Below are 23,517 nucleotides of genomic sequence, written 5' to 3' on the forward strand. Positions count from 1 at the left end.
TATTTGAAGCCAGAAGGCCAGCGCTAACATGAATATTTAGATGTGTGTGATTTACATAATATGTATGTCGTAAACATAACACCTGCTGGTCATGTTTAACTAGCTGTTTTTGTGCGAAAAATTGCTACTCTTAAATAAAGTAAAACAGCCAGCATCTAAAGCATCTTCGTGGTGTTCCAAAAAGCTGTTTCGCACCACCATTTCTGAGATTTGGGGGAGGGGGCACAGAACAGTGCTAGAGGATGGCAAGGCTGCTCATTATAAGTGAAGTTGCAGAAAAGTATCTGAAGAAGAGTTGCACACTCGGTGACGCTGTGACGCTGTGACATCCCCGGTGACGCTGCCCACTCCAGAGCGGCGGCAGGAGGAGGTGGATTTCCTTAAGGTGGATCCCTTTTACCAGTGCAAGACACCTGCATGAGCTATTGCATTTTCCTAAGAGAAAAAACACGAGACGTTGGTCTTCAAATAGCAAAATATTACTTTTATGATGCATGTGAAAATTTCCCCTATTCCAAGGTTTTTAAACAGTGGAGAGACAAATTACAATTACAGAGGACCAGTAGGTGATTTTAGGCTCATCCAAAACCCCCTGAGATGGGAAAAAGTACAGCGTTAAACAGCCCTCTCATACAGAAGCATGACTCAAGTCTCTCACTATACGCATATAAGATGGATCCTACTGTTCAGAGTCGAAGGTGGCATGATGATGCTAGCATTGCCAGTAGTGATGAGAATCCAGTTCATAACTGGTCTGTGAATACAGGTTTGTTGTCCCAGAGGTCCAACTCTGCATTTCAATAAGGACTTGGAGTGTTGCTCACCTAATCCAGACTGTTCAAACCCATACTCCAGTCCAGTCACTCTAGAATCTGTGGCTATCATGGCTTGTGCATGGGTGAACTATAGTAAATTCCCCCAACCATTTTGGCCCCAGCATGGTCTCTAGACCAACACTTTTGCAGGGCTTGGTTGATTTTCAACAAAAGAATAGAGACCACAGTGGGGCGATACAATATCACATACTGTGCCCATAGGTAATGCTAGATTTCTCTTGTCCTCCTCAAGGCTCTGAGAAACAGCCATCGTCACCACAAGTGTTTGGTCTCAGTGGCATAGTTGTTGCATGATGTGGAATTCAACAGGAAAGCAGAACAGCCAGTGCTATAGCTTGGCAAAGCAGGCCACTTTCCAAAGCTCAGAAGCAGTCAACGAGAACCACTAAATGCATATGGAGCAAATGGGAAGATTGGAGGAAGAGAGCATCTCTTTTATGCCTCATCCTGTCCCATGTGCAGTCAAGGATTGTGCTCTCCCACGAGTGTGTAAATACGGGGAACCAGTTACATGCTGCATGTGAGACCCTGTGCAAAGTAAGAATGCACCATGTCTCTCTCCAGCCATTGCCAGTGAAGGGAGAAACTGGTGGTTTCTTGGTCTACCCAAACCCTCGAGTAAGCCTTGTGCAGCGACAGAGTAGTGTAAACAGTTCCTCTCTTCTACACACATATTAGATTTGACCTCAGCTCCCAGATATCATCCATCTCTCTCTCTCTCTCTCTCTCTCTCTCTCTCTCTCTCTCTCTCTCTCACTCCCCAACACCCCTACACACACACACACACATTTTCTCATTCCAGGCATATACAGTATCTAGCACACAACAAGTGCATGAATCAAATACAAATTATAATGTGCAATATAGCTTACTCCAGCACGCTTCCAAAGTTGTGCTCAGTTACATCAATCAAAAGTGCAAGATTAGTTAGCCTTTTCTGCTGTATCCCAGCATATCCATTTCTCTGCTCCCATAGGCCTGGTTTTCCTCCTCCCTGCCCTTCAGCTGCTAGAAGCTGCACTCCCACTTATTATTTCCCAAGGCTTTCCCACCACCTTATCAATGAGGACAATAAATTACCGCATTTACTGATTTCAGCAGGTTCCCTTCTCAAAAATGAGAGGAGCGACTTCTGCTACAACTAACAGATGAGGGTCATTGAACAATGTTTCCAGATTAAGCAGTTGTGTTCTTATCTGTATGGATGTGTAGTCCCACCTGGCTTGAATATCTGCTATGGCTCTCAGAGCCAGCACTTGTGTGCTTTCTTCAACCTAGGCACAGCTGTATGTCCTTATTCTTTGGCTTTTGCCCCACGCTAGAAGGCAAGCCCCACCCCACCCCCAAGCTTGGACAGCAGCCTTGGCTGTTCTCAACAAAGGTCCTCTTGGCTGAGCTTGCTAGCGTTGTCAGCAGACGTGGTCAGGACATCACCATCTCCCATCGCTGGCTCATTGCCGTGCTCTCACAAGGGTTAATGACGACCTCCCTCATGTTCTCGTTGGTGTCCCCCACCATTTCGGTGTCCAGGCAGTAACGTGTGGCCATGTGCTCAATGTGAGAACCAACTTTGTTCCATCGCTTTTGGAAGAGAAAGGAGAAAGGCAAAGAGATTAAATTCAGTATGCCTTGCCCCCACTGAGCTACAGTAGTTAAGATCTATGGCAATGTTCCTCAAAGCTGGGTTCACAGATGCTGTTGGACTACAGCTCCCATCATCCCCAGCTACTTTAGTCAATAGGTAGGGGCTATGGGGGCTGTAGTCAAACAACATCTGGGAACCCAAGATTGGAAAAACACTTATCTATGGTCTGTGAAGTAATAATAATAATGGCTAGCACTCCCTCTATCTATTTTTGGTTTCCACAACTGTAGTGCATCAGCTATATGACTGATATTCAGCTAGGTTATACCTAAGTTAGGTTAGACCTATTGAAAGTAATGGACATAACTTAGTTATGCTCATCAATTTCCCAGGGTCTACTCTGAATACTCCCTCCTGTGGTTTCCAAATACTGGTATTTAGAAGCATACTATTTCTGACTCTGGTGGCAGAGCATAACCAACATGGCTAGTTGTCACTGACAGCCTAATCTCCATGAACTTGTCTAATCCCTTTTTAAAGCTATCCAAGTTTGTGGCCATCACTGCTTCCTGAGGGAGATCCAAAGTTTATTTTATCAGTCCTGACTCTTCCAACATTCAACTTCATTGTGTGTCAATGAGTTCTAGTGGTATGAGAGAGGCAGAAAGACTTTTCTCTATCTACGTTCTCCATGCCATGCGTAATTTTATAAAGGTATATCAATTGCTCCTTGATTCCGCACATCCAGTTCATATCTCAACATGTCTATATGGCCAATATTTGGCCCCTCGATTTGGTTTTGGATGGTCTCACCAATTCATTTGCTCCAAGACTCAAGACTAACAAGCAAGACCAAATGATTTCTGATAATTTCCCGGTGAGCAGGTCTCAATCACCATGTGTTCCTTTCACAGGCATTGTGTTCCTTTGCCACAGTTAGGTTGTCTAGACAATATGGTGAATGGATTATTTTGGGTGGCTGACTTTCCTATACAGGATACTTTGGTAGGATGATGTGAGAAAAACACTTCATATCACTGCTAGTAAAGTACACTGGAAGAGAGAAAGCTTTCAGTCTTTTTGAGGGGGAAATGGCCTCACCTGCTTGCCATCCCCTTCTTTGCAAGGTAAGAGTACCACCTGTGAACCTGGAAAGAGGGTTTGTATTGATAAGCAGAGCTTCTGGAAGCGGACTTGCTGGTTGTATGTATATGTCCATTCCTGAAACAAAGGAGAAAACTGTTACATGCTACCCCATTCTCTGAGTGGTGAGACTCTCCAGGGGTCCCAAACGCTTTGCCCAGGGTTCAGTTTCCTTGGAATGAATGTCAGCGGAGACTGCGGTGTCTTGAGGATATATGGTTTTATTTACACATATATGCAACCTGAGCATAGGATGGAGGGCCTCACAGCATTAACACCCCAAAAGATTTCGATCCAGCACAGAGCAAGGCATGTCTCCATCTCCAGCTTCCAGCTCTCTCACACAACTCTGGCTATTGTTCCCCCACGTAACTGAGTCAGCCTTGGTTACCCTGATGGATGACCTTTGTGGGACAGATGTAGTGCTGTCTTGCTCCTGCTTCTTGATCTCTCATTAGCGTTTGAAATCATTCACCATGGTATCCTCCTTGACTGGCTCTGGGGAATAAGGAACTTGGGGCGCTGTATTCCAGTGGTTCCAATCCTACCTGTAGGATTGGGTCTAGAGATTAGTACTGTATTGGGACACTGGCTTTTGGCCTCCTGTCAGCTATGTTATGGGGTGCCGGAGGGGACTATTCTATCTCTGGTGCTATTTAGTAACTACAGGAAGCCATTGGGAGTTGTCATTAGGGGTTATTTGCTACACCACTGTAATCACTTGTGAAACAGTGGCACAATGACTTGGGATCTGTGTGCAAGGCCAAGCACTTAATATTGACTTCATTTCTGTACAATAAATTCAGGCAGATATTCCATCTTCTTGTCCCAAACACTTTTTAAAACAAACAAACAAACAAACAAACTCCAGAACTGGTTGTGTGAACCAGCCATAGGAAACGTGAAATGGGCTAGTTTGTTTTGTTTCTGGAGCCCAGGATGAATTGTGGTAACAAACAGGTTTCTACCTTGTATCTCTCAAGACAACAGTGGAAGAAACAGAGGAAGGGTGAAACAAGGGCATAGTGCAGGCGTCTGCTCCCCCCCCTTTCCTTTAACATTTCCATATTTTTATCTGGGGCCGCCATCTGGTTTCCATCTGATTAAATGGCAGGGGAGGGGGAGGCTGCGTCGCCATCCGAAGGCAGCCGTGCAAAAGTCAGCCAAAGATGATACTTTAAATTTATTTCTTGAATTCATTATGATGCTGAGGAGCAGTGACAGGTGTCACCTTGAATGATGTTAAAGCCTTGAAAAATTGTCCCCGGTCTCCAACAGCGTTAATGTAGCTTCTTTCTTTTCTTCTTCTTCTTCTTCTTCTTTTTTTTTTTGAGGGGGGAAATGGGTAGCATATGAAGTGAGTCACTGTTTGAAGCCAGCACCCTCCTCACACAGCCCTCACTACATTTTCTCAATAGCCTTTTGCACCACGGACAGCCTTTCAACACATTCTGCCTTGTCTCTTGACAAGGTGCAACTGCCTTTGCTGCTTCACTGCTTGCTTCTGTCTTTCTCGGCCAAATCTCCATCAATTAATGAGAAGGTAAACTGCATTTTGGAAAATATCACTGGGGAGAGAAAAATCCAGAGAAATTATCATGGCTGGGGTGCAGGGGTTTTTGTGTGTTGTTGTCGTCTTTACCTTGCTTTTGAAGTGGCTGAGGGGTGCCCACAAGTGTCCTTTCATGCTGCAAATCATCTCGCTGATGGCATGTGGTCTGCAGCCTTCCCAGGTGCTCATGCTCCAATTAAAGCCCAGGGGAAGACATTATGAGGCAGTTGTTCCTATGGGGTTTTTCTTTTCTTTTTTTATAAAGATATTTATTAAGTTTCCAATTTTATACAAACAAAAAGAAAAAAGAAAAAAGAAAAAAAAACACATACAGTTCTCAATACTTAATTTTCAATGACATATTTCCCTGACCTCCTCATACCTCCCCTTCTGGTATTCCAATTCCAATTATTTACTCAGCAAATCCTTATCTCAAATCATTACAGCTGGAAACCCCTTAATTTCAATCCAACATCATTCAACATTCTTTAATTTTACAATATTTCTGTAAATAGTCCTTAAATTTCTTCCAATCTTCTTCCGCCGGCTCTTCTCCCTGGTCACGGATTCTGCCAGTCATTTCTGCCAATCCCATGCAGTCAATCATCTTCATCTGCCATTCTTCCAGAGTGGGTAAATCTTGCGTCTTCCAGTACTTTGCAATAAGTATTCTTGCTGCTGTTGTAGCATACATAAATAAAGTTCTATCCTTTTTTGACACCAACTGGCCGACCATGCCCAAGAGAAAGGCCTCTGGTTTCTTCAAGAAGGTATATTTAAATACCTTTTTCAATTCATTATATATCATTTCCCAGAATGCCTTAATCCTAGGGCACGTCCACCAAAGGTGAAAGAATGTACCTTCTGTTTCCTTACATTTCCAACATTTATTATCGGGCAAATGATAGATTTTTCAAGCTTGACTGGGGTCATGTACCACCTGTATATCATTTTCATAATATTCTCTCTTAAGGCATTACATGCCGTAAACTTCATACCTGTGGTCCATAACTGTTCCCAGTCAGCAAACATAATATTATGTCCAACGTCTTGTGCCCATTTAATCATAACAGATTTAACCGTCTCATCCTGAGTATTCCATTTCAACAGCAAATTATACATTTTTGACAAAGTCTTGGTTTTGGGTTCTAACAGTTCTGTTTCCAATTTAGATTTTTCCACCTGGAAGCCAACTTTCTTATCCAAATTGTAAGCTTCCATTATCTGATAGTAATGTAGCCAGTCTCACACTTTATCTTTTAATTTCTCAAAACTCTGTAATTTCAATCTGTCCCCTTCTTGCTCCAAAATTTCCCAATATTTTGGCCATTTGGCCTCCATGTTAAGTTTTTTCTGAGCCTTAGCCTCCATTGGTGACAGCCACCTTGGGGTTTTATTTTCCAATAAATCCTTATATCTAATCCAAACATTAAACAATGCTTTCCTGACAATATGGTTTTTAAATGCTTTATGTGCTTTAACCTTGTCGTACCACAAATATGCATGCCACCCAAAAACATTGTTAAAACCTTCTAAATCCAAAATGTCTGTATTCTCAAGAAGCAGCCAGTCTTTCAACCAGCAGAATGCTGCTGATTCATAGTAGAGTTTGAAGTCTGGCAGGGCAAATCCACCCCTTTCCTTTGCATCAGTTAATATCTTAAATTTTATTCTGGGCTTCTTGCCCTGCCAGACAAATTTAGAAATATCTCTCTGCCACTTCTTGAAACAGTCCTTCTTGTCCACAATTTGCAATGCTTGAAACAAAAATAACATTTTTGGCAATACATTCATCTTTATAACTGCAATTCTACCCAACAAGGAAAGCTTCAAATTCGACCATATTTCTAAACCTTTTTTTACTTCTAACCAACATTTCTCATAGTTATCTTTAAATAAATTCAAATTTTTAGCAGTCAAGAAAATCCCTAGATATTTTACTTTCTTAACCAATGTTAAGCCTGTCTCTTTCTGAAACCTCTCCTTCTCAATCGGTGTTAGATTTTTCTCAAGCACCTTAGTTCAACAAAGCATTTTTAAAAACCCAGGGCTGGGGATAGTTGGTATGTATTTGCATAGGATGGGCTAAAAATATAAATATTATAAATGCAAAATTCTCCTGTTTTCACAAAGATGTATTGAATACATCTGCACTCTGCAAGGGCTCCATCTGTGGAGACTGGATCATCCAATGGCAAGGGTTGGGTTCAGGTTTAGTCCATATTATAGCTAAGGATTTAAGAACCACATTTAAGTTTTCCCCATAGGAGTCAGCGACATCCATCTGTTTATATGGGACAGGTAATGGGATGCCTTTAAGCATCTTGCATTCCATCTAGTCTGACCCAGAGTTTAGTGGGAACCATTTCTGTTTGCATAATTTGCCCTCGTATCAACATAGCCTCATAGAATATGAGAGAGAGAACCTGAATTTGAGAGTGGGAAAGTGCAGATGCATCCAGAGGAGCTGCAATGTTGCGGGGAGTTTCTTGTTGAGATATGGCCATCATCATGAGTGCCATCTTCTAAGGGTGGCCCAATCTCCAGCCTCCAGAATTTAAAGCAAATGTGTTGGACTCCATCCCCCAAGAAAAGCACTGCTAGTTTCCTGGTCAAGGAATCAAAGCCTCAGTGGACCTAGTAGAAAAGGGGTAGCCAGTATGGTGCCCCACAGCTGCTGCTGGGTTGCAACTCTCCTCATCCCAGACCATGGGTGATGTTGGCTGCGGCTGATGGGAACTGGAGTAAACTAACATGTCTTGAGAGACAATGGAGTGCACCTCCGGGGGTGAAGTCAAACCGCTGCGTCAGCAGCATCGAAGTGATATCCCCAGGGCCAGGGCTTTTTTTCCAGCTGGAACTCACTGGAACTCGGTTCTGGCACCTCTCAGGTGGGCACCATTGCCATTCTAAGAGAACGAGGGAGGTGTTCATGGTCAGTTCCGCCACCTCTTTTTCTAGAGAAATAGCACTGCCCAGGGCACAATCCTGAGCAGTGTGTATGGACATCCTGAGTTGCTCAGATGACAAGAACCCTCTCTTGGCCTCTCTGATGTGGTCCAAAGGAAACCAGAGCAATATGTTTGGCACCAGCTTGGCTGCAGGAGTTGATGGAATCCGGAGGAGCAAGTGACAGAAGAGGTGGAGCAGGGGCTTGGGGATGCTGTGGAGCCCTTCAACTGCCCAGAGACAGAAGAAGCGGAAGAGAGGGCGGAGATTAGCCAGGAGAAGGAAGGGCTCAGGGATGCTGCAGAGCCCTTCAACCGCCCAGAGGCTCGGGAAGGGAGGGGGCTTTCACATCAGCACAGACAAGGAGGGAAATGAAACATAAGAATCAAAGACGCGCGATTCCCACGCCTACTTTGTTTGTGCGGGAATCGAAGGAAGCCACTCTCCGAATCTGACTCAACGGGTTCGGACGTGTAATTCTGAACTGTAGCTGTTTCTTGTACATATGTAATAAACACTGTAAATACCAAGCTGACTGTGCCGGAGTGTTACTGCGAAGGGGAGACACCACCTTTACAGCGTACGAGGCACCACCCAACTGCCTTAGGGACTCCACTCCAGATTTGTGTAGGGTTTACTCCTTAGCCTTTTCTTCTCACAAAGATGTTCCACAAAGCAGTAGAAGTTTAGGATCAGTTTTCCTTCCCTAGATCGGCTACCTTTCCAGTTTGACAAACCCCATACGCTCCTCATTTCCCTCTTCAGCACGTGCAAAAACCATCTTCTTGACCATTGGATCACTATTGGTCTTGTCCAATCAATCCACTGGAGCATCTTTGCTTGCAGGGGAAGTCCCTAACTCACCCATTGGCTACCCTCACCTGGTGGAGCTGGCCGGTCAAAGCTGCTCCCAGTGTGTGTCGCTGCTGCATGCTGACAGCTTCTAGTAACCACAAGTGAGAGCTGTGTGCAGGGTGGGCACAAAAGATGTACAAACTACTGCAGAAGGAGCACAATGTGTCCCCTACCAGAGGAACTACCCCTCCCCTAACAATCATATTAGAGACAAGACTCCATAAGAATTCTCAAAGTGAGAAGCACAGGCTTGTAATGTATGACTACCTTAATCTAATGTACTTCAGCCAGTAGTAGATTAGATAAATTAAGGGACAGAATGTTAGCCCCTCCCAGTCAGTAAAGTAGGAAGAGAGCATCTTGGAAGGGGCAATCTTTATCATTCTCAAGGGGCTTTAAAGAATACTGTGGGCTCTTGCAGCACCTTGAGTGGATTTGACCAGCTTTGTCCCCAGGGTGGACAATAAATCTTAGCACTTTGCCGTAGGTGCACTAGAGGAGGCTGAAACAATTGTTTTTGTCTTGGTCGAGATGCTCACTATGACAAAGTTCTGCGAAACCTCTGGGGAGAGAGCTGACAGATCAGAGCATCTGGCTGAATTTTTCAACAAGATCAGGACAAAAATAATGCATTAACTAACCAGGATGTTGGTGATTCACTCAGTGATTGATATTTTGAGAGGCAGACAGTGGGGCACAACAGGAAGGGGGGGGAGATTGCCATCCTTCTGTCTGTTTCTCTGTTCCTACAGGAGACTGACAGCTTCTCTCTGAATACGGAGTCATTTCTGTACTGCTGCTGTTGACGATGTGCTCAAGTGTATCCAGGCCTAAGAGGCTTCTGATTTCTTTTCTAAAGCTTGTCAGGTTTCTTGGAACAGCTAATGATTAATGGGTTTATTAAATGAATCCCAGAGTCAGAAATCCATTCCAAGAAGGTTACTGCAAAGTTTAATATCAACTGATGCTCTGTTTCTAACAGAAAGCCAATGCACCAGCCAAACGGTGACATCTTCATTAGACAAAACCAGGGCAAAATTACGATCAATTATTTACCCTCAGATGCATTTATCCAGTGAAGTGCTAAATCAATCAATCCCTTCAGCAAATGAGACATAAACAAGACCAGATAATGCCAAGTGTCTGACTTGCAGCATCATTGCAGAGGCAGCGTGCTTGGTGCCATGATCAGTGGTACAGTTAGATAATTTTAGACTCTGGACTTAATAGTTTAATAATCCCCACACACACCCTTTGAAGAGTAACTTAGCTCTCTGCATTTGGGGAGTCCTGCCCTCCTGGTCCTTCTGCCCAGGAGTGGAAGGAGGGGGTTTGTGGACCACTTGCAGTGAGGCAATTATTCCTTTATTAAAAAGCAGGAGGGGGGAGGGAATATGAGTCAAGGAAGAACATGGCAGAGGTTTACAAAATTATGCACAGTGTGGGGAAGTTACTCTGTTCCGTATACTACTAGAACTTGGAAGTTGTTCAATGCACCATCTTGCCAGGAGAGGGTGATAGCCATTGGTTTAGATGGCTTGCGAAGGTGCATAAGGCAAATTATACATAGAGGATCACAGTGAGGCCTGCTGTATCAACAGCTACTAGCCGTGGGGAAAGGGCTGCAGTTCACTGGTAGGGAACTTGCTTTTCATGCAGAAGGTTCCCGGTTCAAGACTGGCTACCAGTCAGGGTAGAAAATATTGACCTCGATGGTCTGACTCAGAACAAGGCAGCTTCCCATGTGGTGCCTAGTTATTATTATTTTTTAAATATGTTTTCATTAAAGATTTCTTAGTTTACAAAAATACGTGCATTGTCTCTTTTTCAAGTTGTGTTTTCTACAGAGGGGGGAATAGTGAGTGGGGTGGGGTTGGGTGGCAATGCTTCTATTCTTCTACTTAGTGTATGTGTGGGGTTTTGTGTCATCACCACGTGTGGGTTCTCTTACTATTCTTCTGTTTTATTTCTTTGGTGGTGAGAGAGGTTGGGAGTGACCCAGGGTGTAGTTGGTTGCCTTTGGTTGCCTGTAGGGAGATTTGTTTTTGTGTGTGAGTGGGTTGTGTGTGTGTGTGTTTGGATCAGGTTAGCCAGATTGATTTGTAAGCTGTTGGCAGATCTTGTCGTTGTCTTGTTTGGCTGTGTATGTGATAAAGGGGAACCATACAGGGGTGAAGGCGTCTTCTTCTATTTGTCCCCATGTCAGTTTCAGTTTATTGGTTACTTTTCTAATAAGGCTGTCTCCCATACTATTTGATACCATCGGTTCATGCTTATTCCTGACAGGTCTCTCCAGTGTCAGGCTAAGTGGCTCCTTCAGATTCAGAAGCTGAATATCAGGTAATGGGCAGGGTGGTAGGACAACAATTAGAGAGTATTATTATTATTAAATGCCCTATGCCCTGAGTTCTCAGGGCGGTTCACTATTGCCCAAGGCCCATTGACAGACCAACTCTGCATTACAAAGATGTCTGCAGACTTGACATGAAGCCTAGCAACATCAACCCTGCCATGTAGGAATCCCTTGCAGATGACCACAATGTCTGGAGACAGGCAGTGAGGTCGTCCATCCATAGCAGTGACCAGAGGAGGAATGGCTGTTGGGAGGAGCGCAGAGAGAAGAAAAGCAATGGCGCATCTGCGGCAGCACAACCGGATGAACAAATCAGTACATACTGTATCTTTCACTCCATAAGATGCACCTTTTCCCTCCTAAAAAGTAAGGGGGAATGTCTGCGCCTCTTATGAAGTGGCTCCTGTCCTGCTTTGCTGCTTTAAAGCGAGCCACGGAGGAGGGAAGGAAGCGGAGCCATGGTTCCCGTCTGTCCCTCCTCCACGGCTCTCTTTAAAGCAGCAAAGCGGGACAGGAGCTGCTTACACGGGTGTAAAGCAAGCACAGCGGGAGCCGTGTAATCCCTCTGCCCCCGCACTCGGCCGCACGTGCCACCCCCTTGGGACGTTTGATTGGGCGACATCCCACGTCCCCACAGGCGACGTGCTGCCACGCAAGACCCTCCCTCTGCCACTGGTCTTGCCGGGACAGTAGTGCCTTCCTTTGCAGAAGTGTGAAATTTGAAGGGCAGCTGTGGTTTGGTCCTTGTGTTGTGTACGAAGGTGTGAATTAGGTAGGTTTGACTTTAAATGGGAATTGAATCAGATTCCTCCCTCATATGAAAGCCCCCAGAGCTCTCTGCAATGAACAAAAAGGAAGAAAGTCCTACTTCTCTTGGCTTTATTAAAATAATTGTGTAGGGCCAAACCATACAGTCCTTAAATCTAAGGGACTCAATATGGGAAGCTCATATATTTCCACTGCCTGCCCCCCTTACTAGGGGATAAAGTCTCTTCATTTGTTAATGACAGGGGTGATGGTTTTTAACGCCACTGTTGACTGCTGTTCACTTTACATGGTTGAAATATTATTCTGATATACCGGCAGTTTATTAAATAGTTTGGTACAACATTTGATTCAGAATCCCCCCCCCCTTGTTTTCCTCTTCTAAAAACTAGGTGTGTCTTATGGAGCGAAAAATACGGTAGATAAACAAACAAGGCAAGTGATCTTGGGCATTATCATCTAGAATACATGATCTGTGAGTCCATGGCTCCCCACTTATAGATGGAGCAGTTGTGGGGAGGGGCGAACAGCAGGTCCCCAAACAATCCACAAGGGGAAAGGAGCTTTGAGAATTCCCACAGCATGTTATACCTCCATGTCTCTGGCAACAGAACGAGGAGCACATTAAAAAGACACTCTCAGTTTCCTGCTGATAGTGGAACTTACTGTCCCTGGAGAGACATCAAAGCCAAAGCCAGTGCAGCTTTCAGAAGCGTTGCAATGCCCATACTGGTGTTTACTGAGGGGCGTTGAGGTAGGTCTTTAATGTATAACAGCTCTCCCTCCCTTCTATTTAACTATCCGCTTATGCGTTTAAAATGCTAACCAGAAGATGGAGAGAAGAGAACACCTTTTTTTGTTGTCACAAACAGCACCTAATTCTTAATCTAGTTCAGAGAATACTCACTGATTGACACTGAATATTTTTCCCTTTAGTGATTGAGAAGAGGGGAAATGAGGTCAGCCTCATTAAGCCGCTTCTACTTTAATAGGCAATTTAATATTGAATGAATGCAGAGGATGAACTTAAATATATCATTTCAATTCGGCACATTTTTTGAGCGACGGAAAGGAGTAAATAGTTCTGAAAGATGGGAGGAAAATTGTAATTCTCATTTTCTTCCTCTGATCCTTGAAGAAGAATTATGTGTCAACGTAGCTTGCATTCTGAGTACGGATGGGCTCAGCTTGGTTCAGTTCAGGAGTGTGCTTTGTATCAGGCTTGTCTCGCGGCAGGCCTGCGGTCTTGCAAATTCGATACCAGAGACACTGGGAGTATCAATGAGTCTATTTTTTCCAATCTATGTCACCCAAATCTGCTGTTTGGACAAGTTGGCAAAAAACTGGCACCAGTTCCGATTTTGAGGTGGAAGAGCAATCGCACAGCAATTTTTTTGCACATTTTTAGTGTGATAAAAAGGCCCCTATGAAAGAACCTTGAGGTGTTAAAAAGGGACATCTTAAAAATACTAGGAACAAATTGGAAGTTTTTTTGGGGGGGCAGAATGACAGCTTGCTGACTTACGCTGTGGGGGGCCCTTTCGCATGACCATTTTGTCACATGAATGCAGAATAGGGAGGAAAATGAAGGAACTCATGGTGACTCCTGAGAATGCATCATTTCAAAATGCAGGTAAGCGATTAATTGTATGAATGTTCTCCAGTATAAAAAAACAACATCCCTGCACCCATAAAAGCAGCATCTAGGGGGAAATGCTATGGAGACTTCCGGGTTAGCGCCAGCGCTTAATGGCGGATTTCTCCCGGAGCTCCGGGAGAGATCTGCTTCGTGGGTTCGGGTCCTGTCAGCTACGGCGGAGCGGGGACCCTAAAAAATCACAGGCACATAGCCTGTGAACTGGAGACTCGGCGGGCACCTTTGCGCCCCCCCGACGCTGTGAAATAGCCTTTTTAAAGGCTGCGGATCAGCGGAGGGAGTGTTGGAGCGGTGCTGAGAGTCGTCTTCACCCAGCCTGCGAAGCGAAGCCGCGTCGCCATTAGCGGAGAGCGCTGACTTCTTCCAGTGAATTTGGATTAAAAGGAACGTCTATCCGTGAGTAGGATTGACCGTTAAAATATAATTTGACACTAAAATTGAAGAAATTGGATACCGAGACGGACAAGCACCAAAAAGGAAGTCTGCTTTCCGTCCTGCAGAAAGATCAAAGCGAAAGACATTTCAGCCGTAACCGATTGAAAGGGGAGCTGCGAGAGCTAATAAATCCACCACCAAGTAAAGAACTCCCTCCCCGAAGGCAGGAGGGGGAGGGAAGAAGATTTTAAAGTGCTTTCCTGCCTTTTTAAAAGAATTTGAGTTATTTACCGCTGCTCCTGTACCTGGGATCGGACTGCCGGAGAAAAGGAACCGGCTTAGGACTGTTGATACAAGAAGGTAAAAAAAGTATCTTTAACTAACTGACTTTGGTTACTCTCAACTTGAAACATTTACTTTGTTGCACAGTAAAGCTATTCTGCAGGATTTTACTGACTTGGATTTTTCAGAAAGAGAAAGAACAATTGGAAAGAACTAGTAGGACTTTTGCTTGACTTATGGAGAGTGGGAGACTAATTTGAAAGTAAGGATTTGACTGTACGCCCTCTAGAGGACTTATAAATTGTTTCAGCAACAAGTGGAATTTTAAATCTGAGAACTTTTTGTCTGACAGCTCCAGAGTGTGGGAATGACCTTGAGTAAAAGACTTTGTTATGGCAGATGGTAAAGAGAAACTTCACAAGAAAGAGGATTTACAAGAAACAACCTTGAGATCTGGCAGACAATACAAAGTTGACTCTTCCATGCAAAGAAGGGCTTCTGTATCAGGAGCCTCGGGAATTACAGCTATACCAAAGGCAAAAGTGAAAATAATGTCTTCAGAAGAATCCTTTGCTAAGGTACTGGAGAAGATAAGTGACTCTTTAGAGGAATTAAAAAAGCAAGGTGCAGAAACTAAAGTACAAGTTGCTGAAACAAATAAAAAAATTGAAGAAATCTCTGGGAAAATTGATTCAAATACAAAAAGTATAACTGACCTTGGGAACAAAGTGAATTCAAACGCAGAAGCAATTGGGAAATTATTGGAAGAATCATCTACAACAAGAAAGATAGCTGAGGAAGCTAAAGAAATTGCGACTGCTGCGGAGGGAAAATTTCCACCACTGTTTAAGAAACTCAATGAATATGAACTGGCACTCTCAATGCAAGATATGCAACGCAAGGAGAGGAACCTAAGGATCAGGCTTGTGCCGGAAAAGGAAGAAGACAACCTGGTGGACTATTTGACAAAAGAATTTTCTGACTTTTGGAAGCAGGAGCTGGATAAAGAACAATTTAAAATAGAAAGTGCATTCAGATTGGGAGCAAGGCAGAAGAAGAACAGACCCAGAGACTGTTTAATAACTCTGAGATCAAAGGAGGAACGGGACAAGATATTGAACCTGCATTACCAAACAACCCTTCGAATTGAAGATTCTCACATTGAGATTTTTAAGGATATCCCGAAAAATATTTTGGACGCAAGAGGACACTACAAGGACCTGGTGATTTTGTTGAGAAGGAACTACATACCATTCAGGTGGGAGTTCCCCCAAGGCTTGTCTTTTAAATATAAGGGGAAGAAAAGAAGAATAAAGACAGTGAGTGATAAAGACAAGTTCTTGGAAGAACACGAAGAAGACCTACAGAAAGAGACGCATCCAGGGCAAGGGCATCCTTCATTAGACACGGACACGGAACTACCGACGAACGAGGAACAAAAATTGGGAGCTGTAGGAGGAAAGAGTAAATAACCTCATCATGGCTCTGCAACTTCTAACCTGGAACTGTAATGGTCTAAACAACCCCCGAAAAAGGAAAAATATATTTCATGCTTTAAAGAAAGACCAATTGGACTTGATTTGTCTACAAGAGACTCATGTGACAAGAACACACAGAAAATTATTAATAAATAAGAGATTGGGACAAGAATTTATATCTTCAGACAGAGTAAAAAAAAGAGGAGTGGTGATCTATGTAAAGGAAAATCTGCAACCGAAACAAATCTTTAAGGATGACCAAGGAAGATATTTGGCAATTGAAATTCAATTCCAAGGAGAAAAATTTTTGATAGTGGGAATATATGCACCAAATGAAGGGAAAGCAGAATTTTTTAAGAAGCTGCATGAGACTTTAATGGACTATATGGATTATAAACTAATCATGATGGGAGATATGAATGGAGTAGTTTCAACAAATATGGATAAAGCACAAAGACAGGTAGTTACAAAAGATGGAAGACTACCAAAAACTTTCTTTGAAATGACTGACAATATGGACTTGATTGACATTTGGAGAACAAAACACCTATTAGAGAGAGAGGGAACCTTCTTTTCTGAAGCCAAAATGACATGGACTCGGATCGACCAAATCTGGGTGACTAGCAGTATGGCGTCAATTATAAAAAAAGTGGAAATCTGCCCAAAAACTCTCTCCGACCATAATGCAGTAAAGATGGTGATGAAGCAAACGACAACTGGCTCTTTCAGATGGAGAATGAATGACACTTTATTTAGAGACGAGGAGATCTGTAAAAAGGCCCAAAAAACCCTGAAAGATTATTTTGAAATTAATCTAAGGACTAAAGTAGAAAAAAGAATAGTATGGGACGCAAGCAAAGCCGTGATGAGAGGGTTTTTGATACAACAAAATACATTAAAGAGAAGAAAGCAAAATGAGAGGAAGGAGAAAATTCTGGATAAGATAAAAGAAGGGGAAAGGAAATTAAGATTGAAGCCAAAATCGCAAGAGATTCTAAGAGAAATTAAATTGTACCAAACACAATATATGGAACTGATGAATCAAGAAATAGAATGGAAAATTAAACAAATGAGACAGAAGTCTTTTGAATCTGCAGATAAATGTGGTAAGTTATTGGCTTGGCAAATAAAGAAGAGACAAAAACTCAACACGGTAACAAACTTAGAAGTGGAAGGAAAGAACATATGCAACCCAGCAGAAATTAGAAATTGCTTTCAGAACTACTTTAGACAATTGTATACACAAGGGCCGCAGAATGAAACAGATATACAACAATTCCTCGAGAAAAATGGGTTGAAAAAGATTTCGCAGGAAAGTAAGACAATTTTGAATCAGGAGATATCAATACAGGAAATAGAAGATGCCATTCAAAACATGACGTTGGGCAAATCACCTGGACCAGATGGACTGACTTCCAAATATTACAAAGTTTTGAAGGAAGGACTTACACAACCTTTGAAGGAAGTCTGTAATGAGATCATGAAGGGGAAAAGGGCACCTGATACGTGGAGAGAGGCCTATATTACACTTATACCAAAGACAGAGACTGAAAAGACCCAACTTAAGAACTACCGACCCATCTCCTTACTAAATGTGGATTACAAAATCTTTGCTGATGTTTTAGCAAAGAGACTGAAAAGAGTTTTGATGGAGGAGATTCATGGGGACCAGGCGGGCTTTCTCCCGAAAAGGCATTTGTCGGACAATGTAAGGAATATAATTGACATTTTGGAGAAGTTGGAAGTGAATATAAACACTAAGGCCGTTTTGATATTTGTGGATGCCGAGAAAGCCTTTGACAACATTTCTTGGAGTTTTATGCTGAAGAACCTCCGGGGGATGGGGGTAGGCCAAGGGTTTGAAAATGGTATAGGTGCAATATATTCTGAACAGAAAGCAAAATTAATTGTAAATAATGTTGTAACAGAAGAGTTTAAGATTGAAAAAGGGACACGACAGGGGTGCCCTATCTCCCCCTTACTTTTTATATCGGTCCTGGAGGTTTTGCTTAATATGATCAGGAGGGACCAGTTGGTTAAAGGGATTCAGGTCGGAGTTAAACAATACAAATTGAGAGCATTTGCAGATGACCTAGTACTTACACTGCAAGAGCCAGAAGCTAGCACGAAAAGAGTTTTGGAAATAATTCAAGAGTTTGGTCAACTGGCAGGATTTAAATTGAATAAGTTAAAGACTAAGGTATTGGAGAAAAATTTAACACAGTTTGAAAAAGAAAGGTTTCAGAATGAGACGGGGTTGGCTGTGGTTAAAAAAGTGAAATATCTGGGTGTGAACATGACAGCTAAGAATGTGAACTTATTTAAAGACAATTATGAAAAAACGTGGACAGAAGTGAAAAAAGATTTAGAGATTTGGTCAAACTTGAAGCTTTCCTTGTTAGGTCGAATTGCAGTGATAAAAATGAATGTATTGCCAAGAATGTTATTTTTGTTTCAAGCATTACAAATAATGGATAAAATGGACTGTTTCAAGAAGTGGCAGAAAGATATATCTAAATTTGTCTGGCAGGGCAAGAAGCCCAGAATAAAATTTAAGATATTAACGGACTCAAAGGAAAGAGGGGGGTTTGCCCTGCCAGACTTTAAATTGTACTATGAAGCGGCAGCTTTCTGCTGGCTAAAAGAATGGCTGCTTCTTGAAAACACAGACATTTTGGATCTGGAAGGATTTAACAATATTTTTGGGTGGCATGCATATTTGTGGTATGACAAGGTTAAAGCGCATAAAAGTTTTAAAAATCATATTGTCAGAAAAGCACTATTGAATGTCTGGGTTAGATACAAGGACTTGCTGGAAAATAAGACTCCAAGATGGTTATCACCAATGGAAGCTAAGGCAGTTAAAAAGCTAAATATGGAGTCGAAATGGCCAAGATATTGGGAAATCTTGGAAAAGGAAGGGGACAAACTGAGATTGCAGAGTTTCGAAAAATTAAAAGGGAAGGTGAGAGATTGGTTACATTATCACCAAATAAATGAAATGTTTAAACTAGACAGAAAAACAGGCTTCCAGGTGGAAAAATCAAAATTAGAGACTGAACTGTTAGAATCCAGTACTAAGAATTTGTCAAAAATGTATAATCTGCTGCTGAAATGGAACACACAAGATGAAATGGTTAAATCAACTATGATTAAATGGGCTCAGGACATTGGTCATAACATTATGTTTGCTGACTGGGAAAAGTTGTGGACCACCGGGCTGAAGTTTACGGCGTGTAACGCCTTAAGGGAAAATATAATGAAAATGATTTATAGGTGGTACATAACCCCAGTCAAGCTTGCAAAAATTTACCATTTGCCTGATAATAAATGTTGGAAATGTAAAGAAAAGGAAGGTACTTTTTTTCACCTCTGGTGGACGTGCCCGAAGATTAAGGCATTCTGGGAAATGATTTACAATGAACTGAAAAAGGTATTTAAATATACTTTCACCAAGAAACCAGAGGCCTTTCTCTTGGGTATTGTCGGCCAGGGGGTGTTAAAGACAGATACAACCTTTTTTATGTATGCTACAACAGCAGCTAGAATACTCATTGCAAAGTACTGGAAGACACAGGATCTACCCACACTGGAAGAATGGCAGATGAAGGTGATGGACTATATGAATTTGGCGGAGATGACGAGCAGAATCCGAGACCAGGGAAGAGAAGCGGCGGAAGAAGAATGGAAAAAGTTTAAGGAGTATTTAAAGAAACATTATAAAATTGGTGACAGTTAGAATGATGTTGGATTAAAATAAATGGTTACTATCAGTAAGGGTTATGATAAAGAGAATAAGGGTGAATATTATAAATTTATAATAAAATAAGGCAAGATTTCGCTGAATAACTGTAAGAATTTGGAATACAGAAACGGGAAGTAAGGGGAGGTCGAGGAAGTAAGGTTTACAAATTGGGTTATGAAATGGTACTTGTTTTTATGTTTTATTATTGTCTGATGTTTGTTTATGTATGTTTTGTTTTTGTTATATTAAAAATTGTTCAATAAAAATATTATTAAAAAAAAAAAAAAAGGAAATGCTATGTAGAACCTCATATGCTAGTTTTCTGTGGATAGGGAGTTTAGGATACAGGAAAGCACTAGCCTGCATTCTGAAATATATCACAGAAGGACTTGCATTCCATCCCTTTTGGGTTCTCTTTGGCTCTGGCAGTAAGACGAGTGATCTTTGGCTGGAAGACAACTTAAATCATGGACTTGCTTGACCACATGGCACCAATTATGTTTGTTCAGAGAGCAGACAACCTGGAGAGAGCTCAATTGTAAATACCTCATTTAGCAGGCCAGCATTATATATGGCCACTTTCCTTTGGAAGATGCAGCCCAGTAGGCAATAACTAAAGTTCATAAAAATGCATCTTATTGGGGAAATTGCTTGTACATTAGTCAAAGCTGCATACAAAAAATTTTTTGGGGGGGGGAATTTGTGCCAAAATGTTGATGAATTTCCATGAGGATTAACCACAGATTTCCATGCAAATGCGGAGAACTAAATTTAAGAATAGAAAACTGAGAAACTGAAAGAGTCAAAACTGACAGATTCATCTATCCCTACTCACTATTATTTCAATTTCAGAAGGAAAACCTCACTGCTAAGTGTAAGGAAAAGAAGGCATTTAAATCTGGAACTTCTTTTTAGAAAAAACACTAGCTTTAATTTCCTTGTTTGTTGTCTTCATATGCAGATGTCTCCTTTGTTTTGTATCACTTTCCCCCCAATTTTAACTTGAGTGCCTTTGGACAGAAAAGCAACTGAGAGGTTTTGCGAATCAAATCCCCCCCCCCCACATTATTCATGAGCATGTTCTGTGGTTCTGGGTGAGCCACCATCTTATGTTTCACAGTGCCATCTTTAAAATGGGTTTCACAGTGCCATCTTTAAAATGGGATCACGCCCAAAGGATTGCTGTTAGGATAAGGGCACTGAATACTCCTTAAATTCCAAACAGGCCCTAGAGAACTCACCTGAGCCACCATTGCTGCACCTTTGCTGGTGATGCAGGGGTTTAAGATCACAACCGGAAACTCCTGGGCTTCTGACTTCTGAGTCTCCAGGCATCTCTGTCTCTGTCGAATCATCCCAGTCTGGTAGAGAGATTCCTCAGGAATTCTGAGGGAAGAGGGAAGAATCAGGGTCATCAGTTTTTGGCAAGGTTGCTCTGCCCGTAAAAATGGAAGGAAGAAGTTCCCACCAAAAAAGAATGGGTAAGTAAGATAATGGACTATGTAGGAATGGCAAAATTAACAGCCAAAATAAGAGATCAAATAACGATGGCTTTCTGGAAGAATGGAAGCCGTTATCAGACTATTTAGGGAAATATTATAGTGTGAAGAATTCATGAGCAGGGTTTAAAATATGAGCAACAGAAGGAATTAGAAAATACAATATTGATGTTTTGGTATAAGAAATAGAAGGTATTGTACAGCCAAGGGGGAAAAATTAAAACACTATGGAAAATTGGGCAGGAAGTCAAGAAAAAATAAACTTATTATATATTGATGTATATATGTCAAACTTTTGAAAATTCAATAAAAGGGTTTATTAGTTTTTGCCTAGCGGCAGCCCACAATAATAATGAACAGCACTTGGCCAAACCAAATGTCTATGGTGCACCAGAAATGACCCTCAACTTTGAACAGAACATTTGAGCCAGTGGGGAGGGAAGAGAAAAGGTTCCCCATTCCTGGTTCAGAGGAAAAGTCACCTCTTGGTAATTTAGCTTTTTTGGGGGGGGCGGGGGTGGATAGGCAGAGTAATTCTATCCATGTTTACTCAAAAATACTGTATGCCACTCTGTGCTCAACAGAGTTTCCTTGCAGGAAAATGTGCATAGGATTGCAGCCTTGAGCCGATTTTCATTTGAGGAAAAGGAAAATTTGTGACATTTCACCCGCACAGATAGCACATACTATATTTCAAAATTTGCTAGTACCTCAGTTCAGGATAAACATTTTCCAGGTACCACTTGAAGGTGTGGCATTTCAAGGCCTTTCTCAATTCCACTCTGCTCTGGATGCTGTTGAAAACAAAATATTTGCAAAAAATCTAATTACGTCACTTCATACCACTGCAACTTGAAATAGCCTTGATCCCCAAAGACAGGATTCTCTCTGTAAATCTAGGTAGTGGCAAAATACATTAGTAATCCCATCTCCACACCTTCCTCAGCTCCCAAAGTTAACTCATTGTGAGTCACGTAACTGAACAACAAAGAACCAAACTAGAAATGGCATTCATTGGCATGACCGTAATTAATGTGTTGCATTTTTAATATTAAAAATCCCCCTTGGATTGCCTGATCAGCATTGGGACCTCAGGGAGGAGGGGATTAACCCTCTTCCTCATGCTGAGATCCCAATAATAATAAAAACCCAAAGTGATTTGGCATGGAGGAGCAACTCCCATTGGTGCAAATGGAAATTTACACTCTGGAGTGAATAGCAGCTTTGGTAGTAGGGTGACTTTCATTAGGACCATAGTGTGGGGAAGAAAGGGTTAAACTCCTTGTGTGTCTTGGATCTCTTGCACTGCAGCTGCTATTTAAAATTTAGAAGTTAGACATGTGAATTGCAATCATGCAATTAATCTAGGCAGTGGAATGGATGGTTTTAACTGTATCCTATTGGTTTATTGTATTTTAATTTGTTGTGACCTGCCCTGAGATCGTTTGAGGTGAAGGGTGGGACATAGATCTTATAAATAAATAAATGTCTACTTGGCTCTTAGTCCCATGAGAGTTCCAATGCAGGTTTGCTGCCTAAATGGTATGTGTTCTATTGACATATACTAGAGCTACAAGACCTTGGGGTCAGCGTGGATAGCTTGATGGAGATGTTGACCCAGCATGCAGCAGCTGTGAAAAAGGCAAATCCCGTGCTAGGGAACATTAGGAAAGCAATAGAAAAGGCAAATGCCAGTTCTGTGAAGCAATTATACAAATCTATGGTGAGACCACACTTGGAATAATGTGTACAGTTCAGTCATTTCACCTGGAAAGTGATATTGCAGAGCTGGAAAAGGTTCAGAAAAGGGCGACCAAAACGATCAAGTGAGAGGAGCAAGTCCCCCGGGACAACATTTGGGGCTTTTCAGTTCAGATAAAAGGTGACTAAGAGGAGACATGTATGCAATTATGCCTAGTGTGGGAAAAGTGGATAGAGAAAAGTATGTTTCCAAGCACAATTCAAAGTGTTGGTGCTGACCTTTAAAGCCCTAAATGGCCTCAGTCCAGTATATCTGAAGGAGCGTCTCCACCCCCATCATTCTACCCTGAGGTCCAGCGCCGAGGGCCTTCTGGTGATTCAATCACTGCAAGAAGCCAAGTTACAGGGAACCAGGCAGAGGGCCTTCTCGGTAGTGGCGGCCTCCCTGTGGAACGCCCTCCCACCAGATGTCAAAGAGAACAACAACTACCAAACTTTTAGAAGACATCTGAAGGCAGCCCTGTTTAGGGAAGCTTTTAATGTTTGATGTATTACTGTATTTTAATATTTGGTTGGAAGTCGCCCAGAGTGGCTGGGGAAGCCCAGCCAGATGGGCGGAGTATAAATAATAATCATCATCATCATCATCATCTCTCAAAACCGTAGAACTCATGGATGTCCAAAGTTCTTCTTCACACAATGCATTGTTGGCACTCATCCCTACATGTTGTGATGGCTACCA

At 42.2% G+C, this 23,517-nt stretch overlaps 1 protein-coding gene across 1 annotated transcript in view; it reads right to left on the reverse strand.

Annotated features, from left to right (window-relative positions):
* Positions 1-463: 463 nt before the first annotated feature.
* Positions 464-23,517, reverse strand: part of GALNT14 (polypeptide N-acetylgalactosaminyltransferase 14) — a 254,532-nt gene continuing 231,478 nt past the window's right edge. The window contains exons 12-15 of the mRNA XM_053383010.1: positions 21,785-21,868; positions 20,817-20,961; positions 3,523-3,642; positions 464-2,417 (exon numbers count right to left, since the gene is read on the reverse strand). Coding sequence (XP_053238985.1) covers positions 2,259-2,417; positions 3,523-3,642; positions 20,817-20,961; positions 21,785-21,868 — 508 coding nt within the window. The 3' untranslated portion in view covers positions 464-2,258. The remainder of the gene's footprint in view (positions 2,418-3,522; positions 3,643-20,816; positions 20,962-21,784; positions 21,869-23,517) is intronic.

Source organism: Podarcis raffonei, chromosome 3 (assembly GCF_027172205.1).
Source record: "Podarcis raffonei isolate rPodRaf1 chromosome 3, rPodRaf1.pri, whole genome shotgun sequence".
Taxonomy (NCBI): domain Eukaryota; kingdom Metazoa; phylum Chordata; class Lepidosauria; order Squamata; family Lacertidae; genus Podarcis; species Podarcis raffonei.